Source organism: Medicago truncatula, chromosome 3 (assembly GCF_003473485.1).
Source record: "Medicago truncatula cultivar Jemalong A17 chromosome 3, MtrunA17r5.0-ANR, whole genome shotgun sequence".
Taxonomy (NCBI): Eukaryota; Viridiplantae; Streptophyta; class Magnoliopsida; order Fabales; family Fabaceae; genus Medicago; species Medicago truncatula.
In genome coordinates this window covers 44,889,068-44,916,829 of record NC_053044.1, presented here as the reverse complement: position 1 = coordinate 44,916,829, position 27,762 = coordinate 44,889,068, and the positions used below count along the sequence as shown (strand labels likewise).

General features: G+C 37.2%; 3 protein-coding genes across 3 annotated transcripts; 1 reads left to right on the top strand and 2 right to left on the bottom strand.

The window, feature by feature from the left end:
• Positions 1-2,976: 2,976 nt before the first annotated feature.
• Positions 2,977-8,211, top strand: LOC11425190 (phosphomevalonate kinase, peroxisomal). Its single transcript, XM_003602172.4, has 10 exons — positions 2,977-3,217; positions 3,298-3,451; positions 3,528-3,625; positions 4,303-4,412; positions 4,512-4,564; positions 4,900-5,280; positions 5,647-5,751; positions 6,172-6,399; positions 6,842-6,964; positions 7,689-8,211. Exons 1-10 carry the CDS (start codon positions 3,210-3,212, stop codon positions 7,953-7,955), a joined length of 1,527 nt encoding a protein of 508 aa, XP_003602220.1. The 5' UTR covers positions 2,977-3,209; the 3' UTR covers positions 7,956-8,211.
• A 599-nt stretch (positions 8,212-8,810) lies between these two features.
• LOC11441466 (protein PSK SIMULATOR 3) lies at positions 8,811-12,723 on the bottom strand. The gene is made up of 2 exons (XM_003602171.4): positions 12,567-12,723; positions 8,811-11,171 (listed from the first exon to the last, which is right to left on the bottom strand). Exon 2 carries the CDS (start codon positions 11,112-11,114, stop codon positions 9,336-9,338), a length of 1,779 nt encoding a protein of 592 aa, XP_003602219.1. The 5' UTR covers positions 11,115-11,171; positions 12,567-12,723; the 3' UTR covers positions 8,811-9,335.
• Positions 11,118-26,196, bottom strand: LOC112420249 (uncharacterized). Its single transcript, XM_039832092.1, is given in 4 exon segments — positions 11,118-11,171; positions 19,159-20,276; positions 20,279-22,617; positions 22,877-26,196. Coding segments are annotated over 4 exon segments (6,831 nt in total).
• Between the last annotated feature and the right edge of the window lie 1,566 nt (positions 26,197-27,762).

Sequence of the window (27,762 nt, the reverse complement as noted above, 5' to 3'; positions counted from 1 at the left end):
CAAAATTTGATACATAGAATGAAAGAAAACAATAAAATCTCATCCCACGTATCAGAGCCCTAGACACTTTGAGTCACCACCTACTACTCAGGATCACCTGCAAGTTACCCATAGGAAGGGCAACGTTTCCAAGCAGAAGGGGTGAGATTCTCAATCAATAAAAATAATATATAAAAACATCAATTGAAAATCTAACACCTTACAATATCAAAGATTATTCAATAAGTATAGTTATTTCATAATCAACAACAATCATCCATAATAGAATTCAAATCAACAAAATGCAACCCATGTTATGACACGACATCCCCATCTAATACTCCTCAATAAATGCAATTATGCATGTGGTACCATAATTCAGGGCCATGACCCACACCGCTGTCGAATGGTTAAAGCATTCTCAGCAGGACCTAAGTCCTCACCGCTCCACACCGCTTTGAACAACTAGTGTTCCACCGCTTTGAACGACAAGGCGTTCCAGAGCCGAAGCTCTCCCACTTTGATGTTTATGCAACTATCCCACCTGTGTATATCTACATACAACTCAACTAATGCATATGTTTCATATGACTTACTACTCCGTAACTCAAACAATTCAGAACATTCACAATTATTTATAATTATGCGCTTACATCAATTTCATTCAATAGTTGTATATTCACTTAATCTTCCTACTCAATTATCTCCAACATTTACTAACACCAATCAATTCGATTGCCAGCTTGTTCTAGTAGGATTCTGATACCTATACTAGGATTATACAAGTTAAAGAGGAAGTTAAAGAACGCTCAGGAAGTCCCCTCATGCACTAAGCAACAGTTCAGAAAAAGGCTGACTAAGGTTCACTTCGCTTAAGCGACGGCTAGTTCGCTTAAGCGACCAGCTTACAGTAGGTTCTGGGTTCAGTTCGCTTACGGGTCGCTCACGGTTCGCTTGAGCGAACTTTGGACAGAATCAAAAATTGGTTTTTCGCTCACGGGGTCGCTTACCATTCGCTTAAGCGAATTCTTGGCAGAACCAAACTTAATTTTCGCTTACCAGTTCGCCCACGGTTCGCTTAAGCGAACGGGTAAAATCGCATTCTGGGCAGCTTGCTTGAATGCTCGCTTAAGCGACGGATTCTTCGCTTAAGCGACCACTCATCTGGGCAGTGTAAAACCTACGGTTTCAGACCTCTTCTCACTCCAAAAACCCCATTTTAATCCCCTGATCACCCGAAATGTTTTCCAACAGATGTTTACAGGTCCTATATACAACTAGGCATTATAAAGAAACACAATTCAGCCATCAACAACAACAATTATAGAATCATTCCACCATCACATAATATCTCATCAATTCATTCAAATCATCCAAAATTCAATCAATTCATGGATTACAGCAACCATATGGATTAAGATTTCATTCTTGACATTAAATTTCAAGAAAACTAACATCATCTTTACTCATTCCATCAGAATCATCATCAATCCCTAATTTTCATCCTATTTTCCAAAACTATTCAATTAGGTCAATTTCAGAAATTATAGATTATGATTATTGAGAGATAGTCTCACCCTTACCTTAGTTTTGCAGAAAGTTAGACAACAAGGATCGATTTCTAGGCTTTCCTCTCTAGCTCTTGCTCTTCTTCTCCCTTTTCCCAAAACTTGTCTGTTGTACGTGAAACTGCTTTCTGACTATTCTTTTTCCTAACTCCCCCAAACTATAACTCCCCCTATTACATTAAACTCCCTTAATTTTTATTAAATTCTAATTAACTCCCTAATTTCTAAAATAATATTAATTTCCACTTATTTTAATTATTATTATAATAAACTATATAATAAAATGCACACACCACATAAATCACCAAAAATCATATAAAATCACATTTGAGACTCCACATAATTCAAAATAAAATAAAATAATAACTAGGGCGTTACATACACCATATACATAAGTAAACTAAATTTACACTAACCACTTATACACATAAGTAAACTGAATTTACATTAACCTAAATTGAACATACGTAAACTGAATTTACACTAACCTCTCATATACATACGTAAACTTAATTTACGCTAACCTCTCATATACATACTCTCATGTACATAAGTAAACTGAATTTACACTAACGTCTCACTATATAAAATGAAATTACAGTTAACAGACGCATATCTCATACCAAAACAAACAATAAACAAATAGAAACTCATCGAAAATGAAATTCATAAAATTCACTAATCTTTATGAATATAGTACAAATTAATGACAAAGATGTTGATTCAGATCTTGGTTGCACATTTATGGTGATTTTTGGATGAAAGGGGGTGAAGGTTCAGAATGATCATAAAAGATGGGTTTTTAGTAATTTACATGAAAAAGACAATTTTGGTATTATTGTAAAATTTTAAATAAATTTAGGTGTAACTAGACTTATATAGGATGAGACTAGCAAGAGTCTTTGAAAAATGGTTACCCAAACACTTGTATTTTTTAATAAACTCACGTTTACCATGTTAAACTCACGTTTGAGGTTTCTAATCGTACAACCTAACGAGTGCTTAATTAGTTTAAAAATTATTGGTTGTATCATGACATGAAGGAGGGTAATGTTGAGATATTTTTATATGTAGGGTTTCTTTTCTTTGGTATAAAGGGGCAAAAGAAACAACTCTAAAAATAAAAAATATCAGCCGCGCTTCATCTTTTCTCCCCCCTCCAATTCTAATTAACAACAGTAATAAGATATGGATTTAAGAATTGGAGCCGTCTCAACGATGTTTAACTGTCTAATTTTTCCTTCTTCTTTCAATTATCTGAAGATGAAGAAAAAATCAGAGTTCAAATATTGAACCGGCCGGTTTGAAGAAACCCCCGGGTCGACGGTTTATTATGGTTTTGGTCGGTTCAACAACCAGACCACCCCGCCGGTTTTAAAAACTATGCTATGTCCTGAATTGTAATTTGGTAGAAAAACAAAAGCGGATTGACATAAATAACTCTGTATCCAAGATCCCAAACAAGTTAAAAAAGACAAGGCAAGTAGTCTACTCCCTCGTTGCATTGGCCACGTGCAACGCGTGTCTATTGATTGAATAGCTGTATTTTCCTGAACAATTGTGAAGCCAAATGCTACATATACAGAACAAGCACCTATCCGTTCATCAACAACAACTACAGTTTCTGTCTGTTATCTGAGTTGAAGAAATATCACAATATCAATGGCCGTGTAAGCTTTCATTCATCTTACTCTTACTCTGTTTGTTGCATTCATTTTAATTATTATTATAATTTTGTATTAACAAACAGGGTGGTTGCTTCTGCTCCTGGGAAGGTGTTAATGACCGGTGGCTACCTAGTTTTAGAGAGACCTAATGCTGGACTTGTTCTTAGTACTAATGCTCGTTTTTATGCTATTGTCAAACCAATCTATCCTCAAACTAAACCTGATTCTTGGGCTTGGGTCTGTACTCCTCCATGTGTATAATTTTCATGATTCGTTTGATATATGTAATTCAATTTCCATGCTTTTCCTTCAGGCTTGGTCAGATGTCAGATTAACATCTCCTCAACTCTCCAGAGAAGCCTTCTATAAATTAGCACTCAAAAATCTTACCATCCAAACTGTTTCCTCAAGGCACGTTTTCTCATTTATCTCAAATTCAGTTCTGGATTTTTAATTTTACACCTCTTTTATTAGCAAGCTTAGGTGGTTTGAGCATGTTGCGAGAAAACTTGTAGATTCTGTAGTAAGGAAAGCGGATCAGATTGACAATAGAGGCAAAGCAAGACATAGAAAAACTATAAGTTAAACTATTAAGAAAGATCTAGAGATTAATGAGTTGGATAAATATATGATAGAACATTATGGTGTAGCTGACCGCACTTAGTGCAATAAGGCTTGGTTGTTGTTGTTGTTGGCAAGGCATATAGAAAGTTTGTTAATAATTGGACTCTTCATACCGTGCTCTCTGTAGTTTCTCACTGTTAGTAGTTTTATCAGCTAGGATTGACTTATTTGAGTCTATATGCTCACATAAGTACTTGTGAGAGTATTTGAGAGACCTTATAGAAACAACTTATGATATGTCTATAAGCTGTTTTCACCTTATTTCCACAACTTCTCCAGGATAGCTTATGAAAACAGCTTACAACTAATATGAAAACAGTTTGACTTTATTTCAATTTTTATAATAAGTTATACATAAGCACTTATATGATAAACACTTCACACTTCTGCTATAAGCACTCAATCAATATGGTTGTCAAAACAGAACTTAGGCGGGGCTTACAGTAATTGGTTTGTTATTTCAGTGAAACAAGGAACCCTTTTGTGGAATATGCTGTGCAATACTCCGTGGCTGCCGCCTATGCAACAGCTGACCAGAATAAAAAGGACTTGTTGCACAAACTACTTTTGCAAGGTAAAAATTGCTATTTCCTCAGCCCTTTTAATTGATTAATTCACGAACGTGTAACAACAACTTCAAACTTCCAATTTCATAAATGGATTGATCGTGCAGGTCTTGACATTACAATTTTGGGTTCCAATGATTTTTATTCTTATAGGAATGAGGTAATTTGCTATTGTTTGTATGAGGAATACTAGCAACACTCACTTTTCAACACAATCTCTAGTACTCACTCTTTTATTGGATGAAATCAAAGTATGTCCCACCACTTTGTGTGGGTTCAATTTTCAAAGAGTAGACCCACAATGATTTAAACCAATAAGAGAGTGAGTATTAGAGAGAGTGTTCAAAAGAGAGTGTTGCTAGCATTGCTCTTGTTTGTATACTTTTTGTACATCATTTTTCTCATCCATTCTCCCTTAATTTTGATGGTTTGAAGATTTCAAATAGCAATTAAAAAATCAGACCATGATATTTGTCTTAATAAATACTTGTGCAGATTGAGAGACACGGACTCCCTTTGACATCAGAATCATTGGCCACCCTTCCGCCTTTTGCCTCCATTTCTTTCAATACTGATGATGCTAATGGAGGGAATTGTAAGCCTGAAGTTGCCAAAACTGGTTTGGGCTCATCTGCAGCAATGACAACCGCTGTAGTTGCTGCTTTACTTCATTACCTCGGTGTCGTAAAGATTTCCTCTTCAAAAGATCGTCAGGAGAGGAAGGATATTGCAGATCTTGATATGGTTCATAAAATAGCACAAACTGCACACTGTATTGCACAAGGGAAAGTGGGTAGTGGGTTTGATGTAAGTTCAGCTGTGTATGGCAGTCACCGCTATGTGCGATTTTCGCCCGAAGTGATTTCTTCCACTCAGGTACTATGCAACAATACTACAATTCTCATAATTCAAGTTCATCATATAAACACACACACACACACACACACGATAGAATCTGTAAATTCAATATAGAACCGGTACTATGCATCCTCCCTTGTTTATATGACCTATATTTGGCTTCTATCTCGAGATTATTGACAGCTATTACCTTTGAATTCTTCAAATTCCCTGGACAAATATGTAACTAATTGTTGCTTTAGCCGCATTATTTTAGTTTACCTGCTATTGATAAAAAACATGTTAGGATTCTTCTGTTTGTTACTCTTACATTGATTGACCATGCATCCTTTCGGGATTCTTAGAAATGTTCCATAAACATCGATGATTTCAACAATTTTGTAGGTTGCAGCTACGGTAGTACCCTTGCCAGAAGTAATCAGTGACATTCTAAAAGGAAATTGGGACCATGACAGGACTGAGTTCTCTTTACCACCTTTGATGACTCTTGTAAGCAGCTTAAACTTTGCGTATTTCATGTTATTATATGTGTTAACATCTCTTGTAATTATTGCTAGAACATTTATTCCCTGCTCTGCTTCCCTTCTTCCCCAAGGAAAACTATATGCCAAACCATAAAGGATTTGAATTTGAATGGTTTGTTCCTATTAGAAATAATTTATGTTAGGACATTATAGTGTCATATAATCTATGTAGCTGATACCACTTAGTGGAAAAAGGCTTTGGTTATTATTTTTGTTGACCTAAGAGACAGATCTATCTTAATTGCTTCTCTTGCAATAATTATCCTAAAATCAAGTTAACTAACCTAATTGTGCAAGTTACAAGTCTACCAGACACAAAGCTTCTTCGATTTTTTAATATAATCTAACTATCTTGATCTCTGCACTAAAATGTTTCTACGTTTAGGTACTGGGAGAACCTGGAACTGGTGGATCATCCACACCATCAATGGTTGGTTCTGTCAAAAAATGGCAAAAGTCTGACCCTCAGAAATCTCTGGAAACATGGAGAAGGTTGTCTGAGGCAAATTCAGCATTGGAAATACAACTGAACTTGTTAAGAAAATTAGCAAAAGAACAATGGGATGCGTATAAATCTGTGATTGATAACTGCAGCATCCTCAGATCAGACAAGGTATTTTCTTGAGATCATTTGTGTTTTGAAAATAAGAGAATTTATTCTTCTTACGCAACTAATGTATATTGGTTGACAGTTCTCACCATTAGACTGAAACAACTTAAACTTTGTCCCAATTATTTTCTTTTCTTTTGCGTTGAGGATTAGACTTCCTCACTTGTTTCTATTGTTTTTTTCATGAAATATGATATCTTTAATTATTAGACTCATACATCTCCTATTACTTTTGATGTGACCTTGGTTTTACACAAAGTTTAGTAGCCATTGGAACCTTAGTTTTCATTTTCAAATTATGAACTTCATAAATAGATGTGTGGTATGATTTTCTTGAGACTGCTCTTTCATGCTGAGAAGTTTTAGCAATCGTTCATATATTGTGTTGTTTCTTCTGGCTTTTCTTCTTTCATGCTGATCTTTGAAATGCAAATTACATAATCAGTGGATAGAACAAGCTTCTGACTCTAACAAGGAAGCAGTTATTAAAGCACTGCTCGGCTCCAAAGAGGCAATGGTGGGGATCAGATATCATATGCGCCTAATGGGTGAGGCTGCAGGTGTTCCGGTAAGTTAACTCAGTAGATGAGCACTTATTTATATGGAATACATGTCGCCCTTATGATATTTTAATTTTGATGAAATTTAGTGATTTTACTTTATTAACAGCACATGAGGTACAACATCTTATCTTGCCATAGAATATGATTGCCAAGCTAAAGTTGGATATTGTTCCAGTCCATAGTGGTTAGGAGTGATTAGGAGGGTTTCCATTTTTCAGTTGGGGTCTTGGATTTGGTTTCATTATAATGAACTTGATATAAAGTTGCCATAATACATGAATAGAGAACTGGAAAAAAGTTACTGATCAAGATTTCTGACATCGTAGAATGCGCTTGATTATTCATTTTGGCTGAGACAATTGACTACCTATGAACCTGCTGTATGGACAGTTTCTTTTTGTACCTTTGATCAGGCCATTTGATAAAGTAACCATAAAAGAAAAAGAAAACTCTGGTTCAGTTAAAAAAAAGACTTGCTTTGTTCTGACTTGTTAGTTATGAACGCCATGGTTCATTCATAAGACCGTTTTTACTGTTCAGATACCATCTACATCGTGTTTATAGAGCCTATTAGCATAAATGCTATACTTACACGGTGTTCAGCTTTTATAATATGTATTGAAGTGTAGTCAGAGTTTTGGTGTTAGAAACTCACATTTACTTTCCTGATTGATCGATCATTTAAACCGTTCATGATTTCAGCAATCTCATAAGTTGCAATGTATACAGATTGAACCAGAATCACAAACACATCTTCTAGATGCTACAATGAACTTGGAAGGAGTATTGTTAGCTGGAGTTCCAGGAGCAGGAGGATATGATGCAGTCTTCGCTGTTACTTTGGGAGATTCGAACAGCAACGTGACGAAAACATGGAGTTCACTTAATGTTCTTGCCATGCTAGTTAAAGAAGATCCTTGTGGAGTTTCATTAGAAAGTGCTGACCCAAGAACCAATGAAATCACATCAGCTGTGTCTTCTATTCATATAGATTAAGTTTATTTTCATCAAAGAAATAAGTCACCACGAAAATATTATGTGGAATGTAGCTTTTAGACTAGGCATTTGTTTCTTTCCGATTTTAGGGGGAAAAATGAGTGGGTTTTTTGTGTTGGTTTTTCGTATTCTCCTCCAATAGTGTTTGGGTTTACAATTGAGCAGAAAATTCTTTGAATAGTGAAGTGCATCATCAAAATTTCAAATGTGTTGTTCCAAGATATTCCTTGCCTTCATCTATCCACTTTTTTTGTGACTCGTGAGTAAGGATCATCTACGTATTTTTTTCTCTCCATTACTAATTTTTTTTTTTAATTAATAAATATTTTGATGTGTATAAAAAAGATTTGGACTTATTTAATTCACACTTTTATTTCTATATTTTCAAAACCCTTCTGATTAGTTTGCGTCTCTTTTCAGATAACAAGGTTGTAATGTTTTCTAATGTCTCTTTTAAAATAGAGAAATGATATTTGTACAACCATTTTTAAACAACTTTTGAAACAACCCTCTCTCTCATACTCACATGTTTTATTCTCTCTCTTCTTTCTCTCTCTATTGTTTTTGTCCGATAAAAAGAGAGAAAAAATGATTGTCACAAAAGTTGTCTAAAATTGATTGTGTAAATATCATTCCTCAAAACAAATTTGTATTGTCAATAAATTATAGCAATTCTTTTATTTGGCTATTAGCATAGTGACCATACAAAATGAAAAAAATACAGAGATAGGGAAGAGGGAAATGTGGTAACCCAGGTCTGAACCCATAAATCCACAAGAAACAATATTTTAAATGGTTGGTTTGCAAGAGCGTCTATGTTTTTCATAGAGCTATTGCTAGTATAGTATAACACAATGACAGAAAGCAGCGTTTCAATCTGTGCAATTGTTGCATAAAAGAGAGAAGATCACGGTACTTAATATCTGTACTATGACAATTTTTTGCCTGACAAATTCAGAAGATATAGATAAATAACCAATTATCATCGTGTGATCGCACTATACAATTTAACATATAATGATGCTGATAGATATGCACACCCTAAACACCATGTAGGAACTCTTCAAACAGGAAGAATGACAACATTGAAAAGAGCCATCCAAGTTCTAGTTCTAATGATTTGAAACTCATCAAAGAGAATCAACAATAAATATTCAAAACCAAGAGAAAAAAAATCCTCGCCAGAAACACATTCTGATACTAAATTACCATGATAATGGGAATGTAGATATTTCTCCCATACTTCAACTATCATTTCAATTTCATTTGTTGATTCAAGAAGACGACTGTTGGTCTATCTCCATGTCCTCATTCCAGTCCCTGGCAAGGAACTGGACTCCTGTGGGAAATGGCCATAACCTTAGCCTTACTGCAAAGTCTTTATATATTCAGATTAAGATATTCATTGCCAACCCTAAAACTGCCGCACTCTGCCAGAGATTTTGCATTGAGCTCCCTGCCATATTTGCAGACATAATTCAGACCCACAAGAAGCTCGGTGATTATTTCTTCTGTCTTTTCTAGATTTGCAAAGTAAAGGGTTTGTACCAGCAGCACATTCGTTCGGGAAACAAAGCTCTGCTGCTCAAAACTCCTCTCAGTTTGCCATCTTATCATGTTATGAGCAAGCGGTGCCAACCATTCCAATATGCTTGACATTGCTTCGTTCCATTCTCCTGCAAGACCTGTGTCAAAGACTGATGCCGATGCCATGGTCTTGGTATATGGCTTTAATTTGGCCTTGAGGGCAATTCTGACACGTCTTGGTAACATGTTGTACAGGTCATCTCTTGCATCGAGACTGATCAAGTGTGGAGAAGCAGCTAGCTTCTCAATCACAATGATAACATTTGCATAGTGAAGTGATAAAGCAGCTGCACCAAGGGTTTCAGGTGGAGGGTTTAATAGCTTGCACAGAGATTTGAAGACTGATTGAGTATGATGAAGTACCTTTGGATTCTGAATCCCACAATGAACGCCACTTGCATTTGAATGGCAGTCAATGACAGAGGAACTGTCCCAAGCCATACATCCTTTGAAAGGTCCAACTTGAGTCATTCGACTATGTCTTGTGTGAGTTTCCTTCCCAGTTATGGCGGCAGAGTGTTTATAAAAGTTCCAAATCTTGCTCATTTTTTTTGTTCTAGTGAGTGGGACTGATTGATGCATGTTCCTTCCGAGGGGACCTGAGTAAAAATTGACATTTGTATGCTTTCCTAAAATTGGGCCTGACTTTGTGGATGAGTCACCAAGGGGACCTGAATGAGAGATGCTGGCTTTATTTGTTCTAACAATTGGACCTGATCTAGCAGTAATAGTATTAAGAGGTCCTGAAGAAAATCTGGCAATATTATTCTGTGATGAGTGGAATGAAGATTGAAATAATGCAGAAACTGATTGACTTCTATAAATGCTATCAGAGTTTAAGACACTCGAGTTATTGGTCCCACCATCATCTACCATCTCTTGAATTCCGAAAACATGGTTGATCTTAGAGAATATTGTGAATAAGGATCTTGCCAAAAGATGTATCGTGTAATCATATGTCCTGTTCCACAGAGAAACATCCCGCAAGTTCTTCACCTCATGCCTTTTCCATGCAACTTTCTTCTGATACTCACTTAGACTCACGCCATCTGACTCATTATTAGGCTTCACTCTTGCAAGAGTTTGCTCCAGATCAACAAGCACCTCCATCTCTTGATACAGACTTGCATTAGTTGATATAAATTTTTCAAACTTTTTAATCTTTTTTTCCATCTTTTTGCAAGTTAATTCCCACCCATATGGATCTGTACCCGTAGTGATAAACCCATAAAAGGTGTTCTCAAAACCTTTCAAAATCGGATCATTGCATTTCTTTGCAAGCCTAGCTACGGACTCGGCCACGTGTGCCATATTCTCAACGATCTCCATACAGATCAACCGTTCAATGAAATGATCATCATCTGAAACAAGCTTTTTTATGCCAATTGAATTTGTGATCTCCTCTTTCAACCTAGATATATGTTTATCACTCAACGATTGCCATAAATTAACCAGCTTGGACATCAAGCTTGCTATTTCAAATGCTAATACTCCAATCACCTCCTTCTCAGAATTAGCATCATGCTTCCGAGGAGTCCTCCACAGACTACGAAACCATGATTCCGCAACCATTGCTTATCTAGGAATGGCAAAAACTATGCTCTTTAAGGTGAATTCTTCATCATAGCTCTGTAATATTCAGCAAATAAAACACAAAATAGGACTGTCAAGAAGGATGTTATACATCTAATATAGACTTCAGATAGCATTCAACCTGTATTAAATGTTTTTAAGATGTTCAGTGTAATATCTCAAAATAATACTAAAGAAGCTATTGCAAATTACTTGCATGGAAGGAGACAAAATGTGTTTATAATGTCAATACATGTTAATAAAAAACAATCTGACATCATATGCTCTATCTTTTTCCCTTTACATTTTGTTCTACGCAGACAGAAGGGGATTGAGAGGGATTGAGTTTGCATTGATTCACTTTGGTATACTGCATACTGGTTAAGTCTTATCTCAGTCTACGACATAGCATCCTATCTGATTCCTATTCTATGGTTCAAATTTATTTTGCATAATAAGCATTTTGAAAGAATTGATAGGTCAGCCTTAGGTGCACTAGGATTATTCGGAAAATTATGGAAAACCAAAATGCTAAAATTTGAAATGAAAGTATTATGGGGATTGATGAATAGGTGATAACATATCAATTATAAATATGGAGGATTAAATTAAATGGAGATACACTGCTCTGAATGTTCTCAATTTTGACTTTAAAAAATAGTTTAAAAGAGTTCTTACACCAAAACATTACATTTGAGAAGGCTTGATTTTATAAAAGAAAATATTCTGCATGTTTCACCTTGCATCAAATCACTAACAATAAACCACTAAAATTGGCTTTGGTAGCTCAAAAAATAAGAGCAAAGACCCAATTTGATCCGTCACAATTTTCTCTCGGCTCAATTTAGCCCCGACAAAAAATAAACCCAAATTAGTGCCTAACATTTTTATATTGAGGACAAATTAGTCTCATCCGAGAATTTCCAGTACAAGCAACAAAAAGTAACAATGCTCACATTTCTCCTAGTTACTCTTTTTGGTTTATCCAAGCTTTGAAATTTCTGATGGATAAAAATGCTTAACTTAGAAGCAACAAGGGAATAAAAATTTTCTTATCTGAAAATCTGGTTCAAGAATATATACTTAAAAAAGAAAGCTACACAACAAAAACCTTAATATTGATCCTATTCTCTGTCTACTCAAATCAAAGTTGAAGGAGACTACATTTTTCTAGCTAAATTGTCCAATAAAATCAAAATTAAAAAAGAAAAAAAAAAGACATAAATCTTAAACCCCAAGAACTAAACCCAAATCACAATCTAACCCAGATTCCAAAACCTTTGCAAAAAACACAAATTTACAAACTTTATGCTGTTGAACATACTTTAAGGACATTTTGGTTAAATGGGTCAAAAAGTTTAGCAGAAAAAACTCAAATCTCAACACCATAAAGTGATTGTAGCAAGCAAAAGGTAAAAAATGTGTGATAAAGCAAAGTAGATGAAAACTCACCGATCAGAGAAAAGCAGAGTAGAAGATGAAGGAAATGGGATTGGAAGGTACAAGCAAGTGTTGGTGCACATGGAAATTGGAATGGAAACAAAGTTGAGAAATTGAAAAGCAGAGAGAGAAAACGAGTGAAAACCAACGACATCCAAAATAATTAATTTTATTTTCAAATTAATAATAATTAATAATACTTCATCAATATTCCACAGCTCATAATATATTTTGTTTTCAAGATTTGAATATTTTATTTGTTATTCTTTCTTTAAAAAAATAGTATTTTTTATTCTTCTTGAGTTTCCACAACTCACTAAAATGTCATTTGAGTAAACCATGTTTTTAATATAGTTGATCAGACATTTATTCAAAAAATATAGTTGATCAAACATTAAATTTGAGTATTTCTCGTGATAAAAATTCGAACATTAAATTGCTATGATGTAGTTTGAAAATTGATCTCTTGTTAGATCAACTTTTTTTACTTGTTACTTGTATAGTTAAATGTTGAATTATAATAACTTAGAATTGTAATATGATCTTGAAGTACAAATTTAACATCTAGCTAAACAATTCTACCTATTAGAGTAAACCAAATTAAGCTTCCTACAAATTCTACCAACAAACCAACCTTAAGAAACCAACTTAATATGATAAACCAGTGAACTATACAATTCGCTAAACCTTCTTGAAATATAACAAGTAATCCAAATGAGATACTTAATTCTCTTCAAACACCTACCATTTTTTTAACATACTTCATGCATAAAATAATGTTGAAGATTTTAGTTGTACAAACTCCAAAAGAAAGGATGTCCTATTGAAGTACCCAAGTTTTTTAAAAGAGAAATGATATTTGAACGATCACTTTTTGACAACTTTTGTGATAATTTTCTCTCTCATACTCACATTATTCTTTTACTTTCTCTCTCTATTGTTTTGATTTTTGTGCAAATACCTAAATTTCTTTGTATAATTTAGTTGTCCAAAAGGTTGTCACAAGAAATGATTGTTCAAATATCATTGCTCTTTTTAAAATAAATACTACAATATAACTTCTATTTTTTTTTTTTTAAGGATATACAACATTTAAGGTTAAAATTCACATTTCTTATACTCGTGAACTTAACTCAATTGGTAAGGACAATGCATTATATATGTAAGATCGGGGTTCATATCCTGACCACCAAAAAAAATCACATTTCTTATTAGATATTGACATTAAAAATTAGTGTGTTACTATCGTAATCTTGAATTTAAAGAGAAATCCAACATTTAAAGTTAAAATTCACATTTCTTTATGCACAAAAGAATTCAATTTTAAAATGGAGTTATCATTTCCATAAATAAATCTAATAAAATAGAGGCCAAAAATAAAATTAAACTTATAAAATATTGTAAATGAATAATGTGTATGCGTTGCACTGGTTTAAAATCTCATTTTCACAAAGAAATTACTATTGTGATGCTCTAAAGATGAACAACTAGAACATTTTTTTTTGTTGAAAAAAACATGATTTTAGTTGAAGATTTTGTTATTCCTATTTAATGCCATATTTAAGAGAGTCTGACAAGGACCATTAATGGAAACAACACGGAATCGTGTCCTTTTACTGATATACCCCTCCTTTATTTCCGCCATCAATCAAAGCCGTTAAAATTAAACTGAAACAACTGTTTTAGATTTGTAGGTAGTAGTGAGAATTTGAGATAAGAAGGAAGATGACGTGGCGTAGGTGATTGTGGAAACTTTGTGGTGCTTTAGGTGTAGAAACATTTTTTTTTGGCAGTAGGTGTAGAAACTTTATTTCAACTCCCTTAAGTTAAAAAATAATAGAGAGAAAAAGAAAGAGATAGAATATAAAAACATGTGAGTATGAGAGAGAAGGTTGTTGTAAAAGTTATCAAAAAATGGTTGTACAAATACCATTTCTCAAAAAATAATTATCACATTATAAGCAAAAATAATTTTGTAAGTTCGTTGAATACCTAATTTATCTAATCTATATATATATAGACATTGTTTTATATATATATATATATATATATATATATATATATATATATATATATATATATATATATATATTGTTTATGTAATGAATCTATTTTTTTATGTTGATGGAAGAGAGTAGTTTAGTTGATAAAGACATAGTAGTATGTAAAGATTAAAGTTTGATTTTTAAATTTTCAATTTATTTAACTTAAGCGGTGAATTTTAATTATAGAATTGATATTGTTAAATTGAATGCACTTATGTGAGTTAATATCATCTTTGTCACTTAGTTTACAAACTAATAGGAATAGAAAATAAGTATATTGGTCCCTGTCGCGCCATTTTTCGGACGTCAAGGCCATTTGATTGACTCTTGACTCACTTTTTATCTCACGACTGAACAAATTTTTTTTTAGGGAAAAAAGTTCCAAACCACCCATTTTGAAAAGATTTAGGGTTCGGGGGTTGGTTATATTTAGGGAAGGTATTAGCACCCTAAATATTCGTAGTACTCTACGAGAACCTCTTGATTTTTATTTAACTTTTTGTGCTTAAACTTGCTTGCTTTTAAAGAGATGAAAATGGAATTGAAAGATGAATTGAAAAGGAAAAAGAAAATTGATTTTAATTGAAGAGACAACAGAAAATTGTTTTTTAGTTGACAATTGAAAAGAAAAAAAAGAAAATTGTTTTTTTAATTGATTTGGAAAGACAAGGTCCTCTGCCTACGTACCCGTGAGGGATCAAAACCTCGTAGTTCGGGGTAGAAATTGACGTTTTGATTTGTTTGGTGTCTTTTATATGTTTTGAGAAAGGTTTTGAAATAAAAAGCCAAATGGCAAATGGGAATTGATTTGTGTTTTTTAGATTGAAGAAAATAGACTTGAAGTTGAATTAGAATTGATTTGAAATTTGATTAAGAAAAATAAAAGAACGATCACTTGATTTGAGAATCAAGGTTTGTAATGAAAAAATATTTTTGTGATTTGTTATTTGAATGTTTTTGTGGTTTTGGAATAAAGATATGAAAATTATATAAGCAGAATGAGAAAAATGAAGTTAAGCTGAATTGTGAAATTATTTTAACATGGACCAGAATATTCTGGAGAATAATTAAGTTAAACAAAAATAAATAAATATTAACATTTAAGTTTGGACCAGAGCACTCTGGATTAACAAAAATATAATATTAACAGTTAATTTAGGACCAGAGCACTCTGGATTAATTTAATTAACAATGACCAGAGCACTCTGGAGAATAATTAATTTAAACAAAAATATAATATTAATAGTTAATATAGGACCAGAGCACTCTGGATTAATTTAATTAACAAGGACCAGATTGTTCTGGAGAATAACTAAATTAAGCAAGAATATCATATTAAGTTAATTTTGGACCAGAGCACTCTGGATTAATTTAATTATTAAGGACCAGATTGTTCTGGAGAATAATTATAATATTAACAGCTAACTGGGGACCAGAGCACTTTGGATTAACAGATAGAGCGAGAATTAAAATGCATGAAAAAGAAATTAGAAAAATGAGATGCTGGGGTGTGTGAGCAGTAAAGGAGGGTGCAGGAAATAAAATGAGGAGGATTGGGCCTTGGGGAACAAATCTCGGCCGTTGATTTGATCAACGGCCTTGATTGGATCTGTTGAAGAAGAGGGGTATAAATACCCATTCTTTCCTTTTTTCTTCATTTTTTCTTTCTTTCTCTCTCTCTTATTTCTTATTTCTAGAGAGAGAGGCTCTGCCTTCTCTCTAGAATTGCTTCATCTTCTCCGACGAGGAGAGGCCACCGGGGGTGGTTCCGGCGCGGTGGCCGGCGAGTTTTCGCGGCGGCGCCACCGCGCCGGAGTTAAAAACTCCTCCTTTTTTTATTTTTTTTTTACCAAAAGATTACCCTTTCCCTTCTCCTTTCTTTTTTGGAAACGTTTTTTTTGAAATGAGGTTTAACGGACCCTAGATCTACAAAAAGGGTTACTACCTTTTTATTGTTTCTTTTTTTTGATCTGGATCTGTGTTGGTTTGTTGATGGTGTTTCACGGTTGGTTTGATTTGAGTTGTGATGGTTCGGTTTTGTGTGAAATTGATTTGGGATTACGGGTTTATAAGGGTGGTGCTGGATTTGTGGATGTTTGAGGTTGAACCTGGCTGATTTGAATGGTTGATTGTGTAGTAAGGTTTTTGATGATTTTGGCCTGAGTTTGTGTGGTTATGGTGATGCGGTTCTGAAAACGGTTCGGATTCAGTTTTGTGAAAGATCTGTTGTTTGCAGTTTTTGCGATTTTAAATTCTGTGTTTTTGTCTGTTGGGCCCCCCCTTCTCTTGGCTGCTTGCGTGTTGCCTTTATAGAGCTTGAGATGAGCAAAAAATTTGTTGCTTGGAGAGGAATATGACAGCCTGTTTTGAGCTGTGTTTGGATATTATCGGACAAAAATTTTGATTTATTTTAGACATTAAAAATAAAATAAAAGGACTAAAAATAAATAAAACAAAAACAAGATAAAATAAAGGTTAAAAAAAAAAATGAATTTAAAGTTAATAAAAGATGGAAATTAAAATTAAATGAAAATTGAGAGAAGAGGGCCCGACTCGGAATCAACTATGAGGTATTTTAAAATACCTCCCTGCCGAAATTTTTGCTCGAAAGGCTGAGACCGGTCGGAGTTAAATGACACGTGTCAGTGCTGTCTTAGGTCAAAAATTAGGGTATGACAGATGCCCCTATTTAAGTTTCTTCGTCCGAAGATTCGAAGATGGAATCTTTGAATTGACAGGTCGAAGAGACTTAAATACAGAGTACACCATTTTTGACCTAAGATGCTATGAATGCATTTGATGCAAGAATGAGTGCATGATGACATAGGTGACTCGACTGGAATGAGAAACAACAATAAGATACCCAACACTCGCTAGAGAAAGGGATCCTGACTCCGCTAGGGGAATGTAGTTTCACTGGGGAAAATGATTGTCTACTACCTGTATGATAGGTGATTGAAATTAACTTGTGACATCACTGGCACAGCTTCACGCCAGGGATGACACTTTGAAATTGATTAGTGACATCACTTGCACGGCTTTACGCCGGGGACGACACTTTTGAAATTGAAATTGAAATGGAAATTGACTAGTGCCATGACTAGAAATGGCTTTACGCCGGGGATGACACTTTTGTATTTGAAATTGAAATTGACTGGAAATAGGTTCAAGTTGTCCCTTTATCAGAAACTTGCCGCTTGAAATTGACTGAAAATAGATTCAAGTTGTCCCTTTGTCAGAAACTTGCCGCTTGAAATTGATTGAAAATAGATTCAAGTTGTCCCTTTGTCAGAAACTTGCCGCTTGAAATTGAATGAAAATAGATTCAAGTTGTCCCTTTGTCAGAAACTTGCCGCTTGAAATTGATTGATTCGTGACATCTCTTGACCAGACACACTGGGGATGACACTTTTGATGTAAATGATGATTACAAGCTGTTCCTTTGTTAGAACTTGCCACTTGACATAATGATGAAACGAGGACCGAACTGAGGGGATATTATCAAACAAAACTTTGTGCGATTGATACAACCATGTACGAATGATGCGATGCATATGTTGTATAAGAATGTATGAAAGTGTTGATGCATGGATGTATGGGTGTATAAATGTATTAACGTCCGAAAGCATGAATGTATTTATTGTATATGGACTCGATGAGACAAGACAAGACTTGGTAAGGTGGAAAGTGGACTGACATCACAGTACTATACACTAGGCAAACTTCCTTGGAGATGACCTCATTGGGGACAAAATATCAAACATATGCCTTATGGGGACAAAACCCATTAAAAGTCTGGAAAAAGTCGCCCTTTGTAAGCTGATACATAATGTTCTTCCATTGACACACTTCCGTCGTTGTGCCCTTCTTTTTTTTTTTTTTTGAATTTTCTCAGTGTCCAATCATGGTTCTCTGGTGGGGTCTAACCATTCTTTGAGGAACGTGCTGACGCATGCTTCCTTCACTCTCAAGTCCTAATATGTACTTGTGCATTTATGCCCCTTTTTTAAAAAGACATGGAAAAAAGTTTTTTTTTTAGAATTCTACTTCGAAATATTATCATCAAACAATGGAAAGAACTTTAAAAATAGAATAAAAGGGGAATTTTAAACAGAAGGGCCATAGGCTCAAATATTATTGATTGAATGACAGCCTGCAGATGGCATGACTTCATGGATTTTTTTTACAAAATTTGAAAAAAAATGGTAATTTTAAAATGGGAAGGTACATTGAATTTCATAACCCCATTCCCCCTTAGAACTCTTGAATTCTACTGCTTTTGATGCTTCAAATTTGGAGATTCTTTGATAGTAGACATGCCCCAAGTGGATTGTGCCTGACTGGACGCAGTTACTTTGTCTTTTTCTTTTTTATCCTTAACTTTTGCATAGACCGCCCTTTCGGGTTTCCAGCCTATCAGGATAATGATTTCTGTTTAATGTCTCTAATTTTTGCTTGAGCCGCCCTTTCGGGTTTTCAGCCCACTGAGACGCTCATTTTTGCCTAAGCCGCCCTTTTCGGGTTTTCGACTTACCGAGCTGTTCTTATAACTTTTAGACAAAGTATTTCTTGACTGCATCTGTGTTCACAGGACGTGGAAGTTCTTCACCATCCATGGTTTGAAGAGTCATGGCACCGCCTGAGTAAGCTTTCTTGACAACATACGGGCCTTCATAGTTAGGCGTCCACTTGCCCCTAGAGTCGGGTTGGAAAGTCAAGATCCTTTTGAGCACAAGATCACCTTCTTTGAATTCACGGGGATGAACTTTCTTGTCAAAAGCCTGCTTCATCCTCTTTTGATACAGCTGACCATGACAAAGAGCAGACATGCGCTTTTCTTCGATCAGATTCAATTGGTCATACCTACTTTGAACCCACTCAGCCTCTGATAATTCAGCCTCCATTAAAACTCGTATTGAAGGAATCTCAACTTCTATGGGAAGTACTGCCTCCATGCCATATACTAAAGAGAAAGGGGTTGCCCCTGTTGATGTGCGTACAGAAGTACGATATCCATGTAATGCAAAGGGAAGCATCTCATGCCAATCTTTATAAGTCACCACCATCTTCTGGATGATCTTCTTTATATTTTTGTTTGCAGCTTCGACAGCACCATTCATCTGAGGTCTGTAAGGCGAAGAATTATGGTGTTCGATCTTGAAATCATCACACAATTCTTTCATCATCTTGTTGTTCAGATTCGTCCCATTATCTGTAATGATCCGGCTAGGGACACCATAGCGGCAAATAATATGATTCTTGATAAACTTGACTACCACCTGCTTGGTCACATTAGCATAAGATGCAGCTTCAACCCATTTGGTGAAATAGTCAATAGCCACTAGAATGAAGCGGTGTCCATTTGAAGCTTTGGGTTCAATTCTTCCAATCATGTCAATGCCCCACATAGAGAATGGCCACGGGGAGGAAAGAACATTGAGTGCAGTCGGCGGCACATGAATCTTATCGGCATAGATTTGACACTTATAACACTTCCTGGCATGCTTGTAACAATCGGCTTCCATTGTCATCCAGTAATAACCTGCTCTCAATATCTTCTTGGCCATTGTATGTCCGCTAGAATGAGTCCCAAAGGATCCTTCGTGTATTTCATGCATCAATAAGTCTGCCTCATGTTTGTCAACACATCTGAGCAACACCATATCGAAGTTTCTTTATATAAAATGTCCCCGTTCAGGAAGAAATTGACAGACAATCTTCTTAGAGTCTTCTTGTCTTTACTGGATGCTCCAAGTGGATACTCTTGCCTTTGAAGGAAACATTTGATATCGTGGAACCATGGCTTGTCATCAACAACTTCTTCAGTGGCGAATACATGAGCGGGTCTCTCAAGACGTCTGATATGGATCAGTGGTACTTCATTCCGACGATTTACTTGGTACATTGAAGACAAAGTAGCCAGAGCATCCGCCATCTGGTTCTCATCACGAGGAATATGGTGTAGCTCGACTTTGTTGAAGAAGGTCAGTAATCGTCTTGCATAGTCTTTGTAGGGAACCAAGCCGGGGTGACGAGTCTCCCATTCTCCTGTGATTTGATTGATTACAAGGGCTGAGTCACCATAAATGTCGAGGTTCTTAATTCTCAGATCGATGGCTTCTTCGATACCCATGATACACGCTTCGTACTCTGCCATGTTGTTTGTACAGTTGAACGTTAGCCTGGCCGTGAAAGGGATGTGTGCACCTTTAGGAGTGACAATGATTGCCCCAATTCCGCTACCATAAGCATTAACAGCTCCGTCGAATATTAGACCCCATTTTGATTCAGGCTCTGGACCTTCCCCGAGTAGCGGTTCGTCACAATCTTTCATCTTCAAATACATAATCTCTTCATCAGGAAAGTCGAACTTGATGGGCTGATAGTCTTCAATTGGTTGGTGAGCCAAGTGATCAGCAAGGATACTGCCTTTGATTGCTTTCTGGGTACGATACTCAATATCATATTCGGATAATAACATCTGCCACCGGGCAATTCTTCCTGTCAAAGCAGGTTTCTCAAAGATGTACTTGATCGGATCCATCTTAGATATCAACCAAGTAGTATGACTAATCATATAGTGACGGAGACGTTTAGCAGCCCAGGCTAGTGCGCAACAAGTCTTCTCGAGCATGGAATAGCGAGATTCACAGTCAGTAAACTTCTTGCTCAAATAATAAATGGCATGCTCCTTTCTTCCAGTTTCGTCTTGTTGTCCGAGCACACAACCCATGGAATCTTCTAGTACAGTCAGGTACATGATTAGTGGTCTTCCTTCAACTGGAGGGATGAGAATCGGAGGTTCTAGTAAGTACGCTTTGATGCTATCAAAAGCTTTCTGGCAATCTTCTGTCCAATCAATCCCTTGATCCTTGCGGAGGAGTTTGAATATCGGCCCACATGTTGCAGTCATATGAGAGATGAAACGGGAGATGTAATTCAGTCGTCCGAGAAACCCCCTTACTTGTTTTTCTGTTTGCGGAGCTGGCATTTCTCTGATGGCTTTGACCTTGTCTGGATCTACTTCAATACCTTTCTGACTAACAATGAAGCCCAGAAGCTTTCCGGATCTAACACCAAAAGTACATTTGTTGGGATTCAGACGAAGTCTGTACTTTCTTAGCCGTTGGAACATCTTTAGCAAATACTCAACATGTTGTTCTTCAGTGATTGACTTGACGATCATGTCATCCACATAAACCTCAATCTCTTTGTGTATCATGTCGTGAAAGATAGTAGTCATACCCCTTTGATAAGTAGCTCCTGCATTGATCAAACCGAACGGCATTACTCTGTAACAGAAAGTGCCCCAAGGTGTGATGAAAGACGTCTTCTCTCTGTCTTCGGGCGCCATCTTGATCTGATTGTAACCGGAGAAACCATCCATGAAGGAGAACACTTTGGATTTTGCAGTGCTGTCAACCAGTACATCAATATGAGGTAATGGAAAATCATCTTTGGGACTAGCTTTGTTAAGGTCACGGTAATCAACACACATTCTGACTTTGCCATCCTTCTTCGGAACAGGCACTATGTTGGCTAGCCATTGAGGGTATTTTGATGTAACGAGGAAACCTGCATCGATCTGTTTCTGCACTTCCTCTTTAATCTTGAGGGCCATATCAGGGCGGGTTCTTCTTAATTTCTGCTTGACCGGCGGACACTCGGGTTTCAAAGGTAAATGGTGTACCACGATATCAGTATCCAGACCCGGCATATCTCGGTACGACCAAGCAAACACATCAACATATTCTTTGAGAAGCTCTATCACTCGCTTCTTGACACTTGCCTCAAGTGATGCCCCAATCTTGATCTCCTTCTTGTCTTCTTCGGTACCCAAGTTGATTGCTTCTAATTCTTCCCCATAGGGCTGAATGATCTTTCTTTCTTGTTCAAGTAGCCGAGAGATTTCGTCGGGAATCTCTTCGTTCTCTTCTTCTTCCGCCTCATACACAGGGAACTCAAAGTTGGGAGAGATCATAGGGTTATGTTGTTCAACGGGTTCATTGGTTTTTAATCTGCATATATGATTGATGATTTTAGAAAATAAGTAAGTGCAGATTTTTAGAAGGTGATTATATTTTTGATTTTTTGTATTACCATTTTTTCTAAAATCATAAAAGAAAACAAGGCGAAAAAGTCGGGAACAAAACGACATTTTTATTTGATTGACGATAAATTCTTGAAGCAAAAAAGCCCTAGATAGATTCACTCTCGCTTGGGGCGGGGCGAAAGGATTTTCTTTAAAAACATAAAAGACGAAACAAAGTGCATTACTTGGATAAATGAGCAATAAAAGGAACATCTACGGCAACCCAATTGTGGCTAGACCCTCCTTGTGTCACAAAGTTTCGTGGCACTCTTTCGGGATTATCTTCAATGATTGCATGAATGAACCCAGAGCTGTGGAAAGTACCTCTGATTGGTTCGACCATGATTTTAGGCTTGGACAAATCAGCTGATGGGCAGAAACCCACTCCTTCTCGGCGCTTGTTCTCTGGCAGTTCTATCAACTTTCCCCAGCTGGGAGAGCCTCCAGCTTGTATCACTTTTTGAGCATCTTTTAGAGAAGAGATAGATGACTCACTCCTCTTGGTATTCTCTTCTTCTATGGCAAGTCCTTGAAAAGATGTCCCTTCAACGCTATCGGCTCCGATGAAGGAGAAAGACGATAAATGACTTACTAATAAAGCTTCTTCACCATTTACCGTTACCAGCTTCCCATTCTTCACAAACTTTAACTTCTGATGCAAGGTAGACGTTACTGCCCCCGCTTCATGAATCCAGGGTCGGCCTAGTAGACAGCTGTAGGATGCTTGGATGTCCATCACTTGAAAAGTAATCTGGAAATCCTGTGGCCCAATTGTAATAGGCAGAAACACCTCTCCGAGAACATTCTTCCTCGAACCATCAAAAGCTTTCACCATTACTCCACTTCGTCTCAAAGGTGTACCCTTGTAAGAAAGCTGATCATAGGTCGTTTTGGCCATTACATTTAACGATGACCCGGTATCTACCAACACATTTGACAAAGCATCAGTCTTGCAGTTCACAGATATATGCAATGCCAAATTATGGTTCCTTCCTTCCTCTGGGAGCTCTTCGTCACTGAAACTCAGATTGTTGCATGCAGTGATATTCCCCACTATTCCATCGAATTGTCTCACAGTCACATCATGGTCTACAAAAGCTTGCTCCAAGACTTTCATCAAAGCTTCCTTATGAGCCTCAGAATTTAGTAACAAAGACATTATGGATATTTTTGACGGAGTCTGCATCAGTTGATCAACCACTTTGTACTCACTTTTCTTTATCAGCTTGAGAATCTCATCAAAATCAGAACATGCCTTGGTCCCGCTAGTCTGACCCACATCTTTGATTGCACCGGAATCTTTAGTCCGAGTTTCTTCCGTTACCGGAGCGTCAACTTTCTTTGGAAACACTATAGGGATAACACGCCCATTCCTCAATACTCTACTATCTTCGGCAATATTTTCCACAGAAGGCAAAGGTGGTATTGGAACTTCACGACCACCTTCTATCATAGTGGCATTGTACTTGTAAGGAATTGCCTTCTCAGAAGTATAAGGTATTGGACCAGGCAAGCAAATCACTAAAGGAGCAGCAACTGACTTCCGACTGTCGTAAAATATCTCCAAAGGCTCTTCAGGAGTTATAACACATACATTGTCACATTTTCTTTCAACAACCAGTTCTCCTTGGTTCAGCAGTCCTTGAATATCATCTTTCACTTTCTGACAACCCCAGGGGTTCAGAAGGCACTCGTTGCAGCCATCATGATCATGTTTAAAGAGGTTTACTTTGCATAACTTGGCATGTAATGGGACCAAAGGTGTTCGGATTTGTTGAACGTCGAGAATATGGTGAGTCTCTTGGCAATCTTCGACCATGTTGACAGTTGCAGCACCATGGTTTGGTAATGGATTGGTTTGAATATTTGGCGCTGAGTCTGTGAAGGTTATCTTCTTTTCTTTGATTAGCCTCTGTACTGCATACTTAGAGGCATAACAACTTTCAATATTATGACCTGGGGCCCCTTGATGGAAATCACAAGTCTGATCAGGTCTGTACCATGTTGGCAGTCTTTCTGGTACTGGAGGAGGAGGCCTGGTTTGAACCAAGTTATTTCTGAGTAATCCTGGAAGTAACTCCGCATAGGTGACGGGAATTGGGTCAAATTGCATTCTTTGTGGTCGAGGTTGTTGTTGTTGATAGGGATGTTGCTGGTATGGTTGTTGGGGATATTGTTGAGGGTGTTGAGGATATTGTGGGAATTGAGACTGGCTATTTGGGGGATGAATAATATTGGCAGCAGGTGTGATGGCAGCAATGTGTTGATAGGTTGGATAAGTTTGCTGAGGCCTTCCTTGGGCCACCATACTGACCTCATGTTCTTTCTTTCTCGGGATGTGGTTGCCATATTTCTTGGTTCCACTGGTAGAAACTCCATCTTTTACTAAACGTCCTTCTCGGACTCCTTCTTCCAACTGCACACCCATGCCAACCATTTCAGCAAAGTTTTTGGGCGTACTTCCGACCATCTTCTCGTAGTAGAACTGACTGAGAGTTTTTAAGAAAAGTTTGGTCATTTCCTTCTCTTCTATACGTGGGCTGACTTGGGCAGCAACATCTCTCCACCGCTGAGCATACTCTTTGAATGTTTCTTTGACCCCCTGAGTCATGGCCTGAAGATCACTTCGGTCTGGAGCCATATCTACATTGTAATTGTATTGTTCCACAAAAGCTTCACACAGATCATGGAAAGTTTGGATCTTTGTTTTGTCCAGATTCATGTACCACTTTGAGGCGGGACTAGCCAAGCTCTCCTGGAAGTAATAAATAAGGACCTGATCGTCCTTAGCATACGCGGACATCCTTCTTGCATACATTGTTAGATGTTCCTCAGGGCAGGAGTTCCCTTTATACTTCTCAAAATCTGGGACCTTGAACTTATGAGGTATCTGGACGTTTGGCACCAAACAGAGGTCATAAGCAGTTTTTCCAAATCTTTCTTTTCCGCGGAGAGCTTTCATCTCACGGTACATCTCATCATACTTCTCTTGTAAATCCTCCACTTGACCATAGGTCTTCATACTCCTTGATTGGAAGATGGGTTCTTCATTTTGTGGAGCAGTGTGAATCATAGGTGCTGAGTAAGTCATGACAACTGGGGGAGCTCTTACAGGAGGCGGAGGGACATGAGTCACCTGATGAGTAGGCATCTGAGCTTCACAAGCAATGGGACGAAGTATTTCGCCAGCAGTAAAAGGCGGGAACCAAGGCACGGAGAGTTGTGGAGCAGAGTGTGTCGGAGTGTCAGCACATATTGTCCATTCAGGGATGGCAGAGGAAGATGCTTCAGCCTGAGTATTGGTGGGAGGTGGAGGAGCTTGTGTTTGTGCATGAATTTGTGCTTGAGCTTGTGCTAGAGCATGAGCTTGAGCCTGAGCCTGAGCTTGCTCTTGGGTCCGCATATCTGCCATCGTCTTCATCATTTCAACCATTTCGTCCATCTTAGTCTGCATGGCTGCCACTTCTTCACGGAGCGCCCGATTCTCTTGCTCGAGAAAATCCATCTTTCTCTTAACAGTTGCACGAGTGTAATGAGTACGAGTAGACTTGTAGTGGATGCGCGGTGCCACCTTTGAAACGAGCTGACCTTTTTATTGGAGAAGAAAATTTGTGTGAGACTTGGATTTGAGACTATGAAATGCAAGATGATGCATGATATGCTTATGCAAAAATAGACACATTTTATTTTTTTATTTTTTTTATCGAAGGACTTATAAAAGCTATTTTGTAAACATTATAAAGAGATAGAGGATAGACTTATAAAGATAATTCCCTTTTTACAAACTGAGCCAAGGGATAGACTCCAAAGTTCATAAAAGAAAGCGAAAACATAAAAGATAAGAACATTTTGGGAAATTCTTGAGCCCCTGAAGTAGACTACTCCTCGGAATCTGAATGCGCGTCCTTGAAAAAGTCCCAACGCTCCTTTGCGCTGATAAATTGTGCGAGCCTTGTGCTCTGAGCTTGGATCTGAGCATCTTTTTTAACTATTTGTTGCTTTTGCTTGCGAATCTCATGATCCTGTTGTTCTATTTTACCACTCATAGTTTCCATCTTGAGCATAGCCTCATCATACTTTCTTTTCCAAATGGCACCTACACAGCTTGACTCGGCCAATTCCTCTTGGCACTCTCCCACCGTTTCAGGAGCCAAGGGTAAGGATGGTACTGGGGTAGTTGAAGATAGGTATCTTGGGAGGTGATAGGGTAGGACCAGACTTGAAGCTCTATTAATGACCCATTGAGTGTGAGATCCTTGTGAAAAATCTGATCTCTTCGCCAATTGGCTTCTGCTAAGTCTGCGAATAGCGCGCCAAGCCTGAACAAATTTTCCTCTCTTGTTTGTGGGATCTTCATGGTTAAAGTAGAATTCACCCTCTAAGTAGATGCTATCCGGTTTAGTTTCCATTGGGCATCCAAACTGACGTTTGGCAAGGATAGGGTTGTAACTGATTCCTCCTTGCATACCGAGAAGGGGTACGTTTGAGTATTCTCCACAACTGACAATGATGTTTCTGAAGTTATGGGTGGCGTGGTACCAGGCTATGTCAGATGGAGTGAGGGTCATGATTCTTTTAGACCAAGAGAGATTTCTTGGATTGGCTTGAAAGGAATGGGTTTGGGGTAAATGAGAGGTAAACCATTTGTATAGTAAAGGTGCACAACCGAGGATAGCCCCACGACCTACCTGGTTCCGATCGTGTATGGAATGGTACATATCGGCTAACAATGTGGGGACAGGGTTCTTTGTGAGGAAGATTTGAATGGCATGGATGTCAACATAATTATCAACATTTGGGAACAGTACAAGGCCGTAAATGAGTAAGGCTAGGATGGAGTAAAAGGCGTTGACATTGTTTACTTCGGCGAAATCAGAGGCTTGCTGGTAAAGGAATTTGGCGGGTAGGCTTGGAAGATTTCCTTTGATGGTGAGTTTTGTTTTTATGAGAGAGGTTTCGAGATGGAGAGCATCTGCAATAGTGGCGGCTTTTGGAATGGGTTCAAGGCCGGTAAATGGTACTTCGTCAAGCACTGGTAGGCCAACTAAGTAGGAGTATTCCTCGAGGGTGG

Coding starts and splice junctions, on each gene's coding strand:
- LOC11425190 (XM_003602172.4), top strand. Junction 3,452..3,527: donor AACCTGATTCTTGGGCTTGG/GTCTGTACTCCT, acceptor CTTTTCCTTCAG/GCTTGGTCAGATGTCAGATT. Junction 5,752..6,171: donor TACCACCTTTGATGACTCTT/GTAAGCAGCTTA, acceptor TTCTACGTTTAG/GTACTGGGAGAACCTGGAAC.
- LOC11441466 (XM_003602171.4), bottom strand. CDS start 11,114: ATGGTTGCGGAATCATGGTTTCGTAGTCTGTGGAGGACTCCTCGGAAG.